Here is a 16601-nt window from a genome sequence, read left to right as displayed (position 1 = left end):
GGCACCCACTCTGGAAGGAAGGGGGAACAAATCAAGGCAGGCTTCCTGGAGGAGGTGATGTCATGACTATGTTCCTGGAATTGGGCCAGGTGACTGGACAGGGAGGCCTAACCAGTAGGCAGCGTGAACAAAGGTATGCTGGTCCTGGCCCTGGGGCAGAGCAGTGATGTTGGACTGTAAGGCGTGGGGAGGAGGTAGTTGGTCACCAGGGGACAGGAAGCTTACATTTCAGGGGCCTCCATTGCAGGGGACACCGCAGACATTATGCATTTGTTATTCTGTCGACTTCTAACTCTGGTACTCCCCTTCTCTCTGCTGGGTCAGGCCTATCTCCCGCCACTCTTCCCACTCCTGCCAGGCCCCGTACTTCTTCCCACCCACAGAGCAGCTCTGGCCCCAAGCCCTCAGCTCTCTGGGAAAGTAGCCTGGACCGTTTTAGGTCTAGGAGTTGGGTAGTTGCTCACTCAACTGTGTCGGAGGGCCATGCCTGGGATGTGGTCTGGGGCAGCCATAGTGCCTGGGGGCTTGGGCCGAGGCTGAGAAGGGCCCATCAGCAGGACCCAGAGCTGGGCTGGAGCGAGCAAGGGTTCATTTCTCTCCTGCGACGCTGCCCGGGCTCAGGGCCACCTCCTTCTCCTCTGGTCTCCATGTCGAGGGCCTTCTCCCTGCTCCAGCACGGAAGCTCGGTGAAGGCAGGGCCTGCAGCTTCAACACCGCCAGCTCCATACACGCCCCGGGGCGGGGCTGGGCACCCTGGGGAGGTGCGGACACATGGGCCATGGATCCAGCCTTGTCCCTCTGCCCGGGGAGCACCCCAGGGCCTCTCCCTGGCTCAGGCTGTCTCCCCATGTGGTCACTCAGCCTGCCCGCGCTCTCACAGTCTGTCCTGGCTTGCCGCCCAAGCACAGGCTGCAGGAAGAGTAGGCTTGGGGCTGGCCCCAGCTTTGCCCAGGGTGCCCAGGTGGGTGGGTTCCTGCTCCTCCTGACTTGGCCACAGACCACACCCTCTGCCCTCTACCTTATGTGGCAAGGATCTGCTGCCCCCAGGGGAGTGCATACTGGGCCCCCCGCCCCCCGCTTCTGTCCCACCAGGCAGATGGGACCACCCCAGGGCTCTGAAGCCCCTCTAATCCTAGGCTTGCCTTGTGGCCTTAGCGTCCCACGCCCACCAGGAGTCCCCCGGGCTGAGGCTGATGGCAGATGCAGCAGATACATGTGCTCTGCACTCAGGGACCAAGAGCCCACAGGGCATCCAGCTGGGGGGCAGGAGCTCTGCTCCCCCCGACTCAGGAGAGCTGCATAGCCAGTCATGTTTTCACTTCACCCATCTCCCAGGAGAACTGGGATGAAATCCTGCCTGTTGCAGCGGCCAGCAGCAGCCCAGGCTTTCTAGAAAACTGTACCCACACCCTCCCACCCAAGCTGACTACTTGCGATCCAGGCTGCCTGCATCCCTAGGGGCCTGGCAGCCCAGATACTCAAGAGGTGCAGGTGAAGAAAGCCCGGTTAGGGCCTAGCACACGCTACTTTTATTAAAAGCTGCCCAAACCCTCTTACAGAAGAGGTGCTTGGTGCCGGGGACCGTCCACCTCGAATGAGGCAGGGACAGGAAACCAGGGAGCCTGGAAGGCTCCCTCCGGGTCCTGAGTGAAAAACTGGCTCCAGAGGCTGGGGACACACAGCAGGGACCCCTGCAGCCAGAGAAAAGGGGGTGGGGATGCCTTTCCTACAAGTGTTAGAAGTGCAACGTCAAGGGCAGCAGGCAACGAACGGGCGGGTGGCAGAGAGGGGATTTGGGGCCCTGGGTGGGGCTGCCCCGAAGGCTTGTGGGCTGGCGGAGGCCTGCAGGCCCCGTCTTCTTCCACCTCTGGCCTCCCTTCCTCCTGTCCTTGGGCCTCGGATGGTGTGATCTTGGTGTTCTCCTCCACGCGGACACTGCTCTTCGCAGTGGACAGAGGCCTTTCCAGGCCCACCTTCTCGCTGGATTCTGCCAGCAGGGGTGGAGGTTAGACGGCACAGGGCTGGTCCCACGTAAGGCTTGAGGAGTGAGGCCCCGGTGCCCGGCGGCTCCGGTGAGCCGGGCGCTCGCTGGGGTTCCCCCGTCCGCGGCGGCCCCGCCTCCGCCGTCAGCTCTGCAGCCAGGCGGTGTCCTTGTTCAGGGTGGAGAAGCGGATCAGCTTCAGGCTGGGGGGCTGGGGCTGCCTGTCGTCCCAGAGGTACTCGGGGGACAGCACCTTGGAGGGCTTGTGTGAGAGGAAGCGGCGGTTAAGGTGGCTCTCCTCCTGCCAGGCTGCCGTGATGCCGTTGGCCTTGTCCGCCAGGATGCCCATGTGGCAGCCCCTGGTGAACTCATACACCCTGGCCACCCGGCCCCCAAAGACCGCCCCGCCATAGTAGAAGTCCCCCTCGCCGTCTGCCACGAAGGCGGTGGAGACGGGCCGGCGCTCATAGGGGAACTGGTGGCGGGGTACGGTGAAGTAGCCCGGGTGGATGGCGGCCACCAGGTCCCCCAAGGTCTCGGGGCCCCACGGGTTCCGGAACGCCGTGTCCACGTTCAGGCAGAAGAGGTAGTCCACCTCCCGGTGCGCCCTCTCGGCGATGTGCATGCTGATGACCTCCATCCGGCGCGTGGAGGCCTCCTCCCACTGGGAGGGCCCGGGGACCGGGACAACGCTGAGGTGGCGGTTGGGGCCCAGCGGGACCCGAGGAATGGCCTGGGGGTCGTGAGTGAAGATGTAGTAGCGCACGCGGTACCCCCGCATGAAGAACTGCTCGGCCGACTCCAGGAAGTGCTGGACGAACCGGGTGTACCTGCTGGTAGGACCCCGTCACGCACCACGGCCTCCGCAGGGCCACTGCCTGGCCCCTGCTCCGTGCGGGCACACCCCCGGGGCCCAGGGCTAGGCTGGGGTCCCCCTCCCAGCTTCCCGTCTCAAGCAGTCACTCAGGTCTGCCCCTCGTCTGTCAAGTTCCCCTGATCACAGTACCAACCTCTAGAGGCCGTCCTAATAATGATAACTTGATGATATTCATAGGCTGCATGCCCTAACTTTTCCTGAGCATTTACAGATGCCAGGCAGTGTTCGAAGGGATTACCTCCTGGCCTCACACTCCTGGGAAGGAGGGGACCACACTCCCCGCTTTACAGACAAGGACACTGAGACTCAGAGAGAAAAGAGTAGCTGAGAATCGGGTAGTGGCGGCACACCAAGGGGAAGTGAGTGGTGCTGGGTGCTGACCGGGCTGGGGGAGAGGGGGCCCCCCGACTCCAGGCGGGCCATCCGTCACCTGAGCGGTGCTTTACTCACTGGGCCCCCCCACTGGGGTCCCTCTCTCAGGAGTCCCAGAAAGGAAAGGCCAGGTGGGGTAAGGGAGGAGGGGGGAAAACAGGGGGTGCCCAGAGAGCAGGCAGGCCCGGGGGCAGAGGAGAGAGGGTCCCCAGGGCAGGGCCAGCTCTCTGTTGACCTGCCTGTGGCCTGACCACGGACCCTCCATTTCTGGGGGCTTGCCACTCCTTTACACCTGCCTGGACGGTTCTGGGGAAGCAGACGGGGTGAGGGGGCAAGGTGTCTCCTGACAAAGCCTCCTGCTGCTCCCTCAGGGGGGCTGCCTTCCCCTCCCCGCCCCCTTCCTCCAGGAAGCCCCCTTCCCACCAGCACGCTCTGCTCTGTGGCTTCCCACCTTGCACAGCCTCCCTGGTGCCCGGGCAGGGTCCCGTCTCTCCCCAGACCCCACCCCACCCACCCGCCCGCAGCCCCCTACTCACTTCCCCACGGCAAACGCCGTGAGCCCGATGGTCAGGTTCAGCGGCTGGTAGATGTGATGCAGAAGCTCGGCGTTGAAGGTTCCCTCGGAGACGATGGGCGCCAGCCAGGGTGTGAGTGTCAGCAGCTCTGTGGGCCTGCAGCAGAGGAGGCCGAGGGGGCTGAGACCCTCCCCTGGGGAAAGCCCCCGTCTCATCTTGGTCCTGCCTCCCATGCTGTGTAGCCCTGGGCAGCTTCATCCCTGTCTCTGGGCCACCGTATCCTCAAGTGGGGATGCCAATAGCTCCTTCCCAGAGAGGGCAAGAGGACCATACTGCATGTCCAGTGTCTGGAGGAGCCTGGCATTTCTGGTGTCTGCTAAGGGCCTCGGAGATGGGGCTTATCATTATCACCATTAATAATGGATCGAGCACTAAAGGCACGGTGCTCTGCAGTTTCTTTTGGTTTGTTTTTATTTCTGGCTGCGTCACCTGGCTTGCAGGCTCTTAGTTCCCTGACCAGGGAGTGAGTCAGGGTCCTCGGCAGTGAAAGCACAGAGTCCTAACCACTGGGACTGCCCAGGAATCACCGCTCTGCATTTTGCCAACCTCATCTCATCTGGTCCTCCACCCCGTTGAGTGGGTATCACTAACCCTCCACCTGTACAGAAGAAGCTCAGAGGAGTTGGGTAACCCACCCAAGATTACACAGCTAGTGACAGAGCTGGACTGGAGCCCAGGTCCCAGAGTACCCAGACCCCGAGGTCAGCTGACCACTCCAGCACCCCAGCTTCTAAGTCAGAGCTTTGTCCCCAATCCCCACCCCCTCGAGTCTCTCCATCCTGCACCCAGGCCCTAATCAACACCTACTTTTGCTCCAGCAGCTTGGGCTGAGGGTACTGTGACCTGCAACCAAGAAGGGTGAGTGGTTAAAGGGATGGCAGCTCCCCGCCCTGGGGCTACAGAGGGCGAAAGGACAGGCTGCTTACTGTGCCACGGGCTGGGACGGCTCCTCCTCGTACTGAAGTTTCATGTTGCTGGTGGGAGAGGTGAGACAGGGCCATCGGTGTCGTTAGTAGAGATGCTCAGCAGGGATGGATGAAGCTGGGATGAAACACCCCCATGGGGCAGGCACCCCCTCCCCCAGCCTCCGTGGCCCCCCCTCCACGGCTCTGCCCGCTGTGCGGGGGCTGGGCTCCCACAGAGGCCATTCATCCAGGGTCCCCGTGTGGCAGGGCGGTGATTCAAGCTGGTGCCATTTGTCCCCACGGTCTTTTTCAGCTCTGGAAGAGCCTGGGCACCGTGGAGAAGCTTTGAGGAGCTGCAAAGTGAGCCCAGTTCTGCCTCTTTCTAGCCTGGGAGCTCAGACAGATGAGGCTGCAGGTGAGGCGCCTCCGGCCGGAGAGACCCGAGGCTGGACATCCCACTCCTTGGGGTTTTGTCCTCTCTCCCTTAAAATGGGGACAATAACAGTCACTCTGCAGGGCAGAAGTGAGGCCTGGAGACGGGACAGGCCTGCTCCTCTGACCCAGGGAGCCAGTCAGAGCTGGTTCCATCAGAGGGCTGAGGTTGCCTGTGAGGCTCGGACCACCTGAGGATAAGGGTGCCTGCCGTTCACCTGGGTCTCTTCATTCTATCACCCATGGTGGGCTGGCTTAAGCTTCCTGGAGCCATCCTGGTGTTTTCCGTCCACGCTTTGTGTGTGTGGTAAGATGTACAAGACAAACATTTACCACTTTAACCATTTGAAAGCGTAGAGTTCCGGGGCATTAGGTGCACTTACGTTGCTGTGCAAACCTCACCTCCACTCATCTCTAGAACCTGCTCACTGTCCCCAAACTGAAACTGTCTCCCTGAGATACTACCTCTCCACCCCTTCTCCCAACCCGTGGTAACTATTATGTTTACTTCTGCCTCTGGAAAAAAATCTTCTTTTTTAAAAAATAGGATCTCTATTCATTTTGGCCACGCCATGTGGCATGCAGGATTTTAGTGCCCGAATTGGAATCAAACCTGTGCCCCCTGCACTGGGAGTATGAGTCTCAACTATTGAACCACCAGGAAGTCCCATGTCTCTACACTAGAGATCTCTTATAAATGAAACTCTATAGTATCTGTCCTTCTGTGATTAGCTTATACTCTGGAAGATATGTATTTTTTTTTAAAGTTGATCCATCAACTTGGCCCTCTGCCTTAGTTTCACACAAACAAGCACATCTCAGGTCCTGCTCAGAAAGTGACGAGACTCTGAGAGGTTGGTCAGAAATGAGAAGGGGAAGGGGCCCTGGCCCCACACTTCCCTGGCCATCGGTGTCTCCCTTGCCTCACCAGCCCTGACACACTGCACTCTGGCCACATAAAAGAGTCAGACATTTAAAAAAAATAATAATAAAGAGTCAGACATAAGAACACCAAAGGCGTAGATGAGCCAGAGCCAAAAAAAAAAGGAACTTCACATTTCCAGACCTCTGAAGGTAATAAAATTGAAAGAAGAAATCCAAATGAACAGAGAGGAAGGTGTGACCGTTTAAAACTAACAAAAAAATTTTATCTCCAACTTTAATCTGTTTAAAAAACTCAGAACCCGAAGATAGACAAACTGCAAATAATTAAAAAAAAAAAAAAGCAGCCAAAGGTGGTGATAGAGGACCCGCCAACAGGCCGAGGCGGGGAGGTGGTGGAGCAGGCGCGTCACAAAAGAGGAAATTGAGTAAATGGGAAGGCGTGGGGGGATGAGGGCCGCGCAGGAGTCAAAGGAGTGAAATTTAAACCACAGCACATTTCCCATCTCTCAAATCAGCAAGGTGGTTTGGTTTTTGTTTTTCATGACACCTTCTGCAGCCCAGGTGCAGTGCAGCTGCTGAGGGTGGCGGAGGGTGGGGAGATGTATGTGTGTGTTTGCCACGGTCCCCCGGAGAGCCTCCAGGTGGTGTCATGTGGCGCTAGTGGTAAAGAACCCGCCTGCCAACGCAGGAGACGCAAGAGATGCAGGTTGGACCCCTGGGTCCAAACAAAAACCCTCGTGTCCTATTGGCCTGAATCACTTTGACTCGGGGTCAGGAAGATCCCCTGGAGGAGGAAATGGCAACCCACTCCAGTAATCTTGCCTGGGCAATTCCATGGGCAGAGAAGCCTGGCGGGCTACAGTCCATGCGGTCACAGAGAGTGGGACGCGGGTGAAGGGACTAAGCAGGCACCCTGGAGAGCAGCCTGATGAGATGGACGGAGACCCTGGCCATATCCTTTGGCCCAGGAATGTACCAAATAAAAGGATTTTTAAGATGGAAAAAGCTGGGACTTCCCTGGTGGCCCAGTGGCTTATACTCTGTACTCCCAAAGCAGGGACCTGGGATTCAGTCCCTGGTCAGGGAACTAGATCCCACGTACCACCCACAACTAAAGATCCTACATGCTGAGACAAAGATAGGAGGTCCTGCGTGCTGCAACTAAGACCCGGCCTAGGCAAATTAATTAATTTTAAAAAAAGATGGAGAAAGCTTTATATCCAAAGTTGCTCATTACGAACTAATTTAGAATGTTGGTAAACTAGAAACAACCTAAATGCCCCACAGCTGTTGGTGGGAAAAGGAGAGGGTTTAAGAATTAGGGCCCAGCCCCTGGGTGGAATAAAATGATGGTGACCACATGCTGAAAAATAAAGCCAATTCTGGGGAAATAGGATAAGAATTGCAAAAATATTCTGGTCACAACTATTTTCAACAGCAAGTGTACTTTCTGCTTTCAGAACAATCTGTTTGAATAGAAAGTACAGCAATCAACAAGCTGAAAATGCAGTCAAGAGTGTGATTCAGGCCAGTGGGACACAAGAGGGTTTTAGTTTTCTTTTGTCTTTTCTGGTGTCCTGCCTAATTTACTACATTCTGTTTATAATAGTGAGACACACCTTACTGTTGTTAATTAGTAGTCTATGATCCAGATTTTAAACCTTCCTTTAGGTGTCATGAAAACCAGAAGACCACGGGGCCAAATGCTACCTTGAGACTGTCCCAAATCATCTTTATCACTCTGAACTGTCCAAATGTCAGATCTGTTGTCTGAGCGAGACTGGCCATGTGTGCATTTGTCCTTTGAATACACAGAGCGCACAACATTGAGCAAAAAGGTCAAGTCCTGAAAGCATTCTTTCCTGAGCACCTCCTATATACCAGGTGCAGCACCAGGATATTTACAGGCATCATCACACCCCAAGCTCTATCATCCCATCTTACAGATATGGCAAGTGAGGCTCCGAGCTATGCAACATGCTCAAAGTCACACCGTGGAGATGGCCCTGCGAGGATACCTGAGGACAGAAACAGGGAACTTCCACATTTGTGGCTCAGAATCATAAGTTTAGGACCTAAGAACCTACAAAGTGACCTGAAAAGCCCTCCCATCTTCCCTATTCCGGGGGCCCCTAATTCTGCCTGCCCCATACTTACAAGATCTCTGGGCAGGGGAGATAATAGGGGATGTAGGAGACCAGCAGCCAGTTCTCGACATACAACCTGGGAAGGAAATACATGTGTTGACTTGATTTTGAAGCTGAGGCCTAGAAGTCACATTGGTGCATGTTAGTAGAAATGCAGGTCCCCAGTGGTGCACATGGGGCCTCCCCCTGCCCTCTACCCATCAGTCCTTGGGTCTGGCTGACCTCAGAGGACAAAGCCTCCTGGCCTTCTGCAATGAGTCATTATAAGCTATGCAGCCATTCATTCCTGGGGCAGGAATGTTCTTAACACCAGCCTCACAAGGGACTGGTGGTGTGGGGGAACCCCCAGAGCTTTGTGGAAAGGACACACGGGGTGAATTCTGGAGCATAAACAGGAGTTCTTCATTAACACGGCTAGAAGAATAGTGCAGGCAGAGGCAAGAGTTAAGTGTAGAGGCCAGGAGGTCAGTGCAAGGGAAAACCCGTAAGCCAGACTGGTTCAGTCATACTGGGGCTAGGGGGCAGGGACAGGTGTGCCTAGAGAGGAGGGTGGCACCTGGAAATCCCGTGAAGGGGTCCAGGTTTCGGGGTTGAGATACTGAGAGAGGGAGGAGTCTCGGGTGGGGACAGAGGGCTGCAAGGGGCATGCTCACCACAGAGAGCAGAGGGTGATGCCCAGCAGCAGGCAGAATCCCAGGCCCAGGGCCAGTCTCGGGCAGTGCATCGCTGGGGGCGGCATCTGAGCCTGAGCACCTGCAGAGACAGAGTGGGCCTTGGTGAATTGGCCCACCTCTCTCAGGGGTGTCAGGCTCACAGTCTGGGTCTCCGGGGTCGGGGAACACCTGCAAAGGGATGCTCCTTATCCACAGGACACTGACCCCCCCCCCCCTTTTTTTTCCTGCTGCTCTGCCCTCCCCTGGGCACCTCCATCAAAGGAAATGTGGAGTCCAGGCGTTGCCCTGTCCAGCTGGACCCCAGGCCCAGACCTGGCAGTTCCAGGGGACAGAGGTCCAGGATTCAGCCAAAGCCTTGGGAAAGGCACTGGACCCGAAAGGCGACTAGCCGCCCCCCCTGCCTTGGCTCGCAGGCCTCCCTCCTGAAACCTTCCATGATGAGCCGGCCTTCCTAGCGACTAGGGCCAGAGCACTTGGAGAAAGATTCTGGGGGAAACAGCCGGGTCGCCGGAAATCCAGTCCGGAGCCGGCACCGCGGGGTCACACGCGGCCTGGGGAAGGGGGTTGCTAGGTCAGAGATGGGCGGCGGCGATCTCCCTGGCTGGGGGTGGGGGCCAGGGGTGGCAGCCGAGCGTTCCTCCGGGAGGCGGAGCTCTCCTGGGAGCGCGGTTCACTTCTCACCAGCTCGGCGCCAACCTTGGGCAAGGCATTCTCCTCCCCGGTCCATCACAGCCTGGTGGTGGGGGCGGGAGTGGGGTGGTGCTCCTCAGCTATCGGGGGGCTTGGTGCGGGGGACAAGACGCAGTACGCGCCGCTCCGGACACGAGGGGAGGCCTGTAAAAGCGCTCGGCCTAGCCCAGACCACAGAGAGCGCAGGACCCTCCTGCGTTCGCCCGAAGTCAGATCGAGATCCCCAGGCAGGAGCTTCGGGACTTTGGTCCCGCTCACTCCGTGGCCTCTGGCTCTCGCTCCCTCTGCAGACCTCTGCTTCCCCATCCGGGCTTGGGGCGCCGGTTCCTCCAAAGGCTCCACCTGACGCCTCGGCTCCGCTAGATCGTGGGCCGCGCCGCCGACGCAGAGCCCGGCCCGCGCTCCGGCTACCCCTGCCGGTAACCTGCACCCGGGAGCCCCGGAGCCCCGGGGCCCCCACGCGCGCCTCCACTTCCGCCGGCCACTGCGGGCCCTAGCCGGACCCGCGGCGCGGCGGACTGAGCGCAACTGTTTCTGCCGCCTGCAGACTCACCCCTTGCGGCCGGCCTGAGGTGGGGACGGACGGAGGGGCGCAGCTGGGCCCGGAAATCAGGGACGCGGCTGGCCTTGGCGCCTCAGGTAGCGCGGTAGGCAGGGCCAGACGCAGCCGGTGGGCGGGGCCGGGCGGGCTCGAGGGGGGCGGGGAAAGGAGCCTCGCGCCCCGCCCACCGGCTGATGCTCCTCCCACCCTGCCTCGACCCGCCCACCAGCTGCAGCCCCCGCCCCCTAGAGGTCCCCCGGGGGCTCCACACTCGGCCGGCCACGTGGCCACGCCTCCAAGGCGGAAGACCCATCTGCGGTGAGAGGAGTGTGGGTCAGAGAACTCGGGGATGGGGGGCGGTGCGCGCTTGAGAAGTCAGGGATCCGATTTGGGGAGAAAACTTTATTGATTTTAGAAGAGCGTTGAAACAGTCACTGGAAGGGAAAACCAAAAGGACGTCGTTCTTACTTTCTGGCTTGGGATCATCACTCTTGCTTAGAAACCCTGAGCCTGGCACGCCGGCCTGGAGACCGTGAGCAGCTCTCGGAATCTCTGGGAGCCTCTGCCTCCTCTGTGAACGGAATTAGCCATACTTTGCTCCAGAGGTTGTACTGACCCTAGTTCATCCTAGGGAGTCCAGGAGCCCCAGGAGGACTGTCTTAGATATCTCCAAGTGTAGGCCAAGGGCAGAGATAGTGACCCTCAAAGGCAGAGGGGTGGTGAGGGAGGGGGCATTCACAGGAACTGAAAGGAAGGCACTCTGTTTGTAAAGAAGGGAGCCGTAACAAGGGCCAGTGGCAAAGAGATTCAAGGGATTAGATCTGGTAGACAGAGTGCCTGAACAACTGTGGACAGAGGTTCTAACACTGTACAGGAGGTGGTGAGCAAAACCATCACAAAGAAAAAGAGATGCAAGAAGACAAAGTGGTTTGTCTGAGGCGGCTTTACAAATAAATAACTGAGAAAAGAAAAGGAGGGAATGTACCCCTCTACATTCATCTGGGTATATCTTTTCTAGCGAAAGGCAAGGGAGAAAGGGAAAGATATACCCAACTGAATGTAGAGTTCAAGAGAATAGCAAGGAGAGATAAGAGAGCCTTCTTAAGTAAACAATGCAAAGAAATAGAGGAAAACAGTAGAATGGGAAAGACTAGAGCTCTCTTCAAGAAAATTGGAGATACCAAAGGAACATTTCAGGCCAGGATGGGCATGATGAATGACAGAAACTGTAAGGACCTAACAGAAGCAGAAGAGATTAAACAGAGGTGGCAAGAATACACAGAAGAGCTATACAAAAAAAGTTTTAATGACCCGGATAACCACGATGGTGGTCATTCACTTAGAGCCAGACATCCTGGAGTGTGAAGTCAAGTTCGCCTTTGGAAGCATTACGACAAACAACGCTAGTGGAGGTGATGGAATTCCAATTGAGCTATTTCAGATCCTAAAAGATGCTGCTGTTAAACTGCTGCATTCAGTATGCCAGCAAATTTGGAAAACTCAGCAGTGGCCACAGGACTAGAAAAGGACAGTTTTCATTCCAATCCCCCAAAATGTTCAAACTACCATACAATTGCGCTCATTTCACAAGCTAGCAAGGTAATGTTCAAAATCCTTCAAGGAAGGCTTTAGCAGTAAGTGAACTGAGAATTTCCAGATGTACAAGCTGGATTTAGAAAAGGCAGAGGAACCATAGATCAAATTGCCAATATCCACTGGATCAGAGAGAAAGAAAGCAAGGGAATTTCAGAAAAACATCTGCTTCTGTTTCATTGACTATGTTAAAGCCTTTGACTCTGTGGATCACAACACACTGTGGAAAATTCTTTAAGAGATGGGAATACCAGACTACCTTACCTATCTCCTGAGAAACCTGTATGCAGGTCAAGAAGCAACAGTTAGAACAGAACATGGAACAACAGATTGGTTCAAAACTGAGAAAGGAGTATGTCAAGGCTGTGTATTCACCCTGCTTATTTAACTTATATGCAGAGTACATCAGGAGAAATACCCGGCTGGATGAAGCATGAGCTGGAACCAATTGGGGAAAAATATCAACAGCCTCAAGATAGGCAGATGATACTATTCTAATGGCAAACAGTGAAGAGGAACTAAAGAGCCTCTAGAGGAGGATGAAAGAGGAGAGTGAAAAAGCTGGTTTAAAATTCAATATTCAAAAAATGAAGATCATGGCGTCCAGTGCCATCACTTCATGGCAAATAGATGGGAAAAAATTGAAACGGTGACAGACTTTATTTTCTTGGGCTCCAAAATGACTGCGGATAGTGACTGCAGCCATGAAATTAAAAGATGCTTGCTCCTTGGAAGAAAAGCGATGACAAATCTAGACAGTGTATTAAAAAGCAGAGACATCACTTTGCCAAAAAGCTCCATATAGTCAAAGCTAAGGTTTTTCCAGTAGTCATGTATGGATGTCAGATTTGGACCATAAAGAAGGCTGAGCACTGAAGAATTGTTGCTTTTGAACTGTGGTGTTAGAGAAGACTTTTGAGAGTCCCTTGGACAGCAAGGAGATCAAACCAGTAAATCGTAAAGGAAATCAGTCTTGAATATTCATTGGAAGGACTGATAGTGAAGCTGAAGCTCCAATACTTTGGCCACCTGATTCTAAGAACTGACTCATTGGAAAAGACCCTGATGCTGGGAGAGATTGAAGGTGGAAGGAAAAGGAGACGACAAAGGATGAGATGGTTGGCTGGTATCACCAACTCAGTGGACGTGAGTTTGAACAAGCTTCAGGAGTTGGTGATGGACAGGGAGGCCTAGCCTGCTGCAGTCCATGGGGTTGCAAAGAGTCGGACAGGACTGAGCGACTAACACAAGTTAAGGAATATCTATGCAGAGAAACAGCATGGGAGACAAAATAACAACTGTGGCTCAGAGAGGTTATAGTGAGACAGGAAGGGGACAGGGCACAACCTTTAAAAGGATGACATAGCTTGAGGACACAACCTAAATTGATTAGAATCAATTAGGTCCATGATGGCAGACTCAACTTGCACTTCATCTTGAGTCTCAGTATACAGTTCATTATAATATCCCAAGCGACTTGACTATGACCCTGATCCTGGGAAAAATTGAAGGCGGGAGGAGAAGGGGACGACAGAGGATGAGATGGTTGGATGGCATCACCAATTCAGTGGACATGAGTTTGAGTAAGCTCCAGAAGTTGGTGATGGACAGGGAGGCCTGGTGTGCTGCAGTCTATGGGGTTGCAAAGAGTCGGACATGACAGAATGACTGAACTGAGCCGAATTGAGGAGGCTTGACCATAAATGTCAAAAAGTGGGCGGTGGCCCAATTTCTGAAAATCTCCACCACTTCCCTAAAATAGCTATAATACTCTTCCCACTCATTCAGTTCAGTTCAGTTCAGTCGCTCAGGAGTGTCAGACTGTTTCCCCATGGACTGCAGCACGCTGTGTCTCCCTGTCCATCACCAACTCCTGGTGCTTGCTCAAACTCATGTCCACTCATTAGCCTGTGTAATTACCCACCCCTGTAAAAACTGACAACTCTGTATCCTGCTTCCCCTCATGCCTCTCCAGATGGCACACGCTCTGTCTGTGGAGTGTGTTTCTTTCTTGAATAAACCTTGTTTCACTTTACTATGGCTCGCTCTTGAATTCTTTCCTTCAAGAAGCCAAGAACCGCCAATTGGCTCTCCCAGGGACTGAGATGTGACCTGGCGTGTGGCCATCCTGTCTCACCCCCACTCTCTGTCCTGCAACTATAGGCTTGTCAGGGTCACGATGACGCAGCTTGAAGTTGCAGACGCAGATCTGTGTGGCACCGGGTACAACATCCTTTGTGGGAGTTTTTGCCCGGGTCCCTGGGCTTTCCCTTGAGGGTCACAGGTTCTACAGGGCTGCAGACTCTGGTTTCCCCAGAGGGAAGCTGGTGACTACTGACTGAAAGATTGTGCTTCCATTTTTAGCTTCAAACAACTGGTTCCCTGGGACCTGGTCTGGGACCAGCTGACCGGTTTGTCTCACTCAGAAGTTTGCAAAGTTCTCTGGTGTGCCTTCCAGGCACTGGCCCCTGCCTGGTCACTGAGGTGAGCCAGATGCGCAGATCCAGCCCTGGGGCCCTGGCACGCAGGCCAGCATTCCATCAACAGCCAAACCAGCATTCTCTGTTTTCCCTGTTCCCCCTCCCCCGGGAGAGGATAAATCCAGCCCAAGGACAGCCTCAGGGCTGGCCTGGGAGAAGCTGGGTGAAAGGGTGAGGGAAGGTAAAAGGTCCTGGTCTCTCCTCCTGGAGGGTGACTCCACAATAAGACTCCGACACCCCTCCCCACTTCCAATGTTCATATTCACCCTTCCAATGAGTGAATGAATATTCATGGGAAGGACGGATGCTGAAGCTGAAACTCCAATGCTTTGGCCACCTGATGCGAAGAACTGACTCATTGGAAAAGACCCTGATGCTGGGAAAGATTGAAGGCAGGAGGAGAACGGGGCAACAGAAGATGAGATGGTTGGATGGTATCACTGACTGAATGAACGTGAGTTTGAGCAAGCTCCGGGAGGTGGTGATGGACAGAGAAGCCTGGTGTGCTGCAGTCCATGGGGTCATAAAGAGTCAGACACAACTGAGCGACTGAACTGAACTGACCCCTGCCCCACTTCAGCTGGGTTTATCTACTTCTAGAAACCAGATGAAATGGCTCACGATGTATAAATTGCTCTTATGCATCACTGTTCCTCTCTGTCTGTCACTGAGAGCCTCTGGGGAGCCGCAGGGGTGGGCAGGAGGGTCTGGTGTCCTGGCAGTGGGGACACTCAGAGGCACCCACAGTCCTCATCGCCGCTCAGTGGGCTGTGACCGAGTTGGTGGGACAGCCGAGACTTCTCTGTAAAACAGAAACCGTTAGAGGGACTTCCTTGGTGGTCCAGTGGTTAAGACTCTGCCACTCAGCGCAGAGCACACGGCTTTGACCCTTGGTCAGTGAGCTGAGCTCCCACATGCCGGAACTTCCTTGGGCCAGTGGCTAAGACTCCCAATTGAGGGGGCCCAGGTTCAATCCCTGATCAAGGAACTAGATCCCACATGCTGCAACTAAGACCCTGTGCAGTCAAATAAATAAACAAAATATTTTTTAAAAGATCCACATGCCTTGTGGTCAAAAAGTCAAAACATAAAACAAGCAATATTGTAAAAAATTCAATAAAGACCTTAAAAATGGTCCACATGAAAAAAAAATCTTAAAAAAAGAAAAGAAAGCATCAGAGGGCAGCTCTTCGAGGAAGAGCCAGTGTTTTGTGGACTGTGTGTGCGTGCGTGTGTGTGTGCACTGTTTCAGATGTGAAGTGTGTTCCAGATGGGGCTGGGCTAGGGAACAGGCCACTGAGGTATTCCAGGTCCTGGGGTTCTGACACCCCTGCTGGGGTGTCCCCCAAGTGGAGGCCAAGCCAGTCATGGGGAAGGAGATGCAGGGAAGGGCAAGCTTGTGTCTTTGGACCAGAGGATGCATGCCTGTTCTGCACGCCAAGTCACCTCACTTGTGGATGACTCTGGCTGACCCCATGGACTATAGCCCACCAGGCAGGCAGTCCATGGGATTCTCCAGGCAGGAATACTGGAGTCGTTTGCCATGCTCTCCTCCAGGGGATCTTCCCAAACCAAAGAATGAACCTGCGTCTCTTATGTCTCTTGAGTTGACAGGCAGGTTCCTTACCACTAGTGCCCCCTGGAAGCCCCAAGAGCTGCTTTAGCCCCAGGGCTGCTACTCCCAGGCCAGGGAGGGTTTTAGCATCTTGGTGTCCACTTAGAACAAGGGGGAGCCGTGGTGCCCAGCTCAGAGGCTTTTGTACAGATGATGGAGGTCTGCCCTCAAGCTCCGGGCCCACATGAATGCAGCTGGAGGATCAATGAACCTTTATCCCGGGGCCTCGTCAGGCAGTGATCTCACCCAGCCAGCTTCTCTGAGCCAGGCAGGCTCTAGGTCACTTCACAGCCTGGCCCCAGCAGCTCTTGGGCAGGCCCTCTTCCCCTGTGGAGGCTGGGGTCCTACTAGGCTGACCAGGTCTTCAGCCCTGGTCTCCTGGATGTGATGCTTAGGGCCTGGCAGGAGGGGGAAGGTGTCTGGAGGATCCTGTGTGACAGAGGGGAGGCAGACACTCACTGTGCTGGGGTTTCCAGCTTTCAAAGCTCCCGGTGTATCTGCACGGCAGGGGCAGCAGGAGCGGGCCTGGACCAGGCCGGCATCCAACCTCATGCTCCCAGAGTGACTTTGGAGCTGTCCCTTCCCCTGTCTGAGCTTTGGTCTCCTTGCTTGCAACCTTGCTTACACACGGTGGTGGTGCCCGCTCCTAGGCTGGACAGGATGAAATCAGCAAGCCGAGCAGGCTGCAAGCTGCAGCAGGACCAAGAACGGGACTTCACACGTTGAGAGCATAGCGGGGCGTGGCGACCTGCTGCAGAGGCTCGAGGGCATGGATTTGGGGAACCTGGGGTGCTGATGCTGCTGTGTGCTCACGCCGTCCACCTGAACGCACCT

General features: G+C 55.2%; 1 protein-coding gene across 5 annotated transcripts; it reads right to left on the bottom strand.

Annotated features, from left to right (window-relative positions):
• Positions 1 to 1492: 1492 nt before the first annotated feature.
• GBGT1 (globoside alpha-1,3-N-acetylgalactosaminyltransferase 1 (FORS blood group)) lies at positions 1493 to 10227 on the bottom strand. 5 transcript variants are annotated; one of them, XM_043917351.1, is made up of 7 exons: positions 10092 to 10227; positions 8828 to 8927; positions 8185 to 8250; positions 4732 to 4779; positions 4613 to 4648; positions 3767 to 3901; positions 1493 to 2814 (listed from the first exon to the last, which is right to left on the bottom strand). In XM_043917351.1, exons 2-7 carry the CDS (start codon positions 8911 to 8913, stop codon positions 2127 to 2129), a joined length of 1059 nt encoding a protein of 352 aa, XP_043773286.1. In that variant the 5' UTR covers positions 8914 to 8927; positions 10092 to 10227; the 3' UTR covers positions 1493 to 2126. The 5 variants fall into 5 exon arrangements, with proteins under 5 accessions (XP_043773286.1, XP_043773287.1, XP_043773285.1 ...); XM_043917352.1 differs by having other exon boundaries at positions 1493 to 2811; XM_043917350.1 differs by having other exon boundaries at positions 8828 to 9016; positions 10092 to 10199.
• Positions 10228 to 16601: the final 6374 nt, after the last annotated feature.

Source organism: Cervus elaphus, chromosome 11, assembly GCF_910594005.1.
Source record: "Cervus elaphus chromosome 11, mCerEla1.1, whole genome shotgun sequence".
NCBI lineage: Eukaryota > Metazoa > Chordata > Mammalia > Artiodactyla > Cervidae > Cervus > Cervus elaphus.
This window is presented reverse-complemented; position numbering and strand designations above follow the sequence as displayed.

What these genes read in the sequence shown, in the direction of transcription:
- GBGT1 (XM_043917351.1), bottom strand. Translation starts at nt 8,913, where the DNA reads ATGCCGCCCCCAGCGATGCACTGCCCGAGACTGGCCCTGGGCCTGGGA. An exon ending in CTCCCCTGCCCAGAGATCTT is followed by an intron (nt 4,780 to 8,184) that starts GTAAGTATGGGG and finishes CTCTCCCACCAG; the next exon opens with CAACATGAAACTTCAGTACG. An exon ending in CCCAAGCTGCTGGAGCAAAA is followed by an intron (nt 3,902 to 4,612) that starts GTAGGTGTTGAT and finishes CCTCTGCTGCAG; the next exon opens with GCCCACAGAGCTGCTGACAC.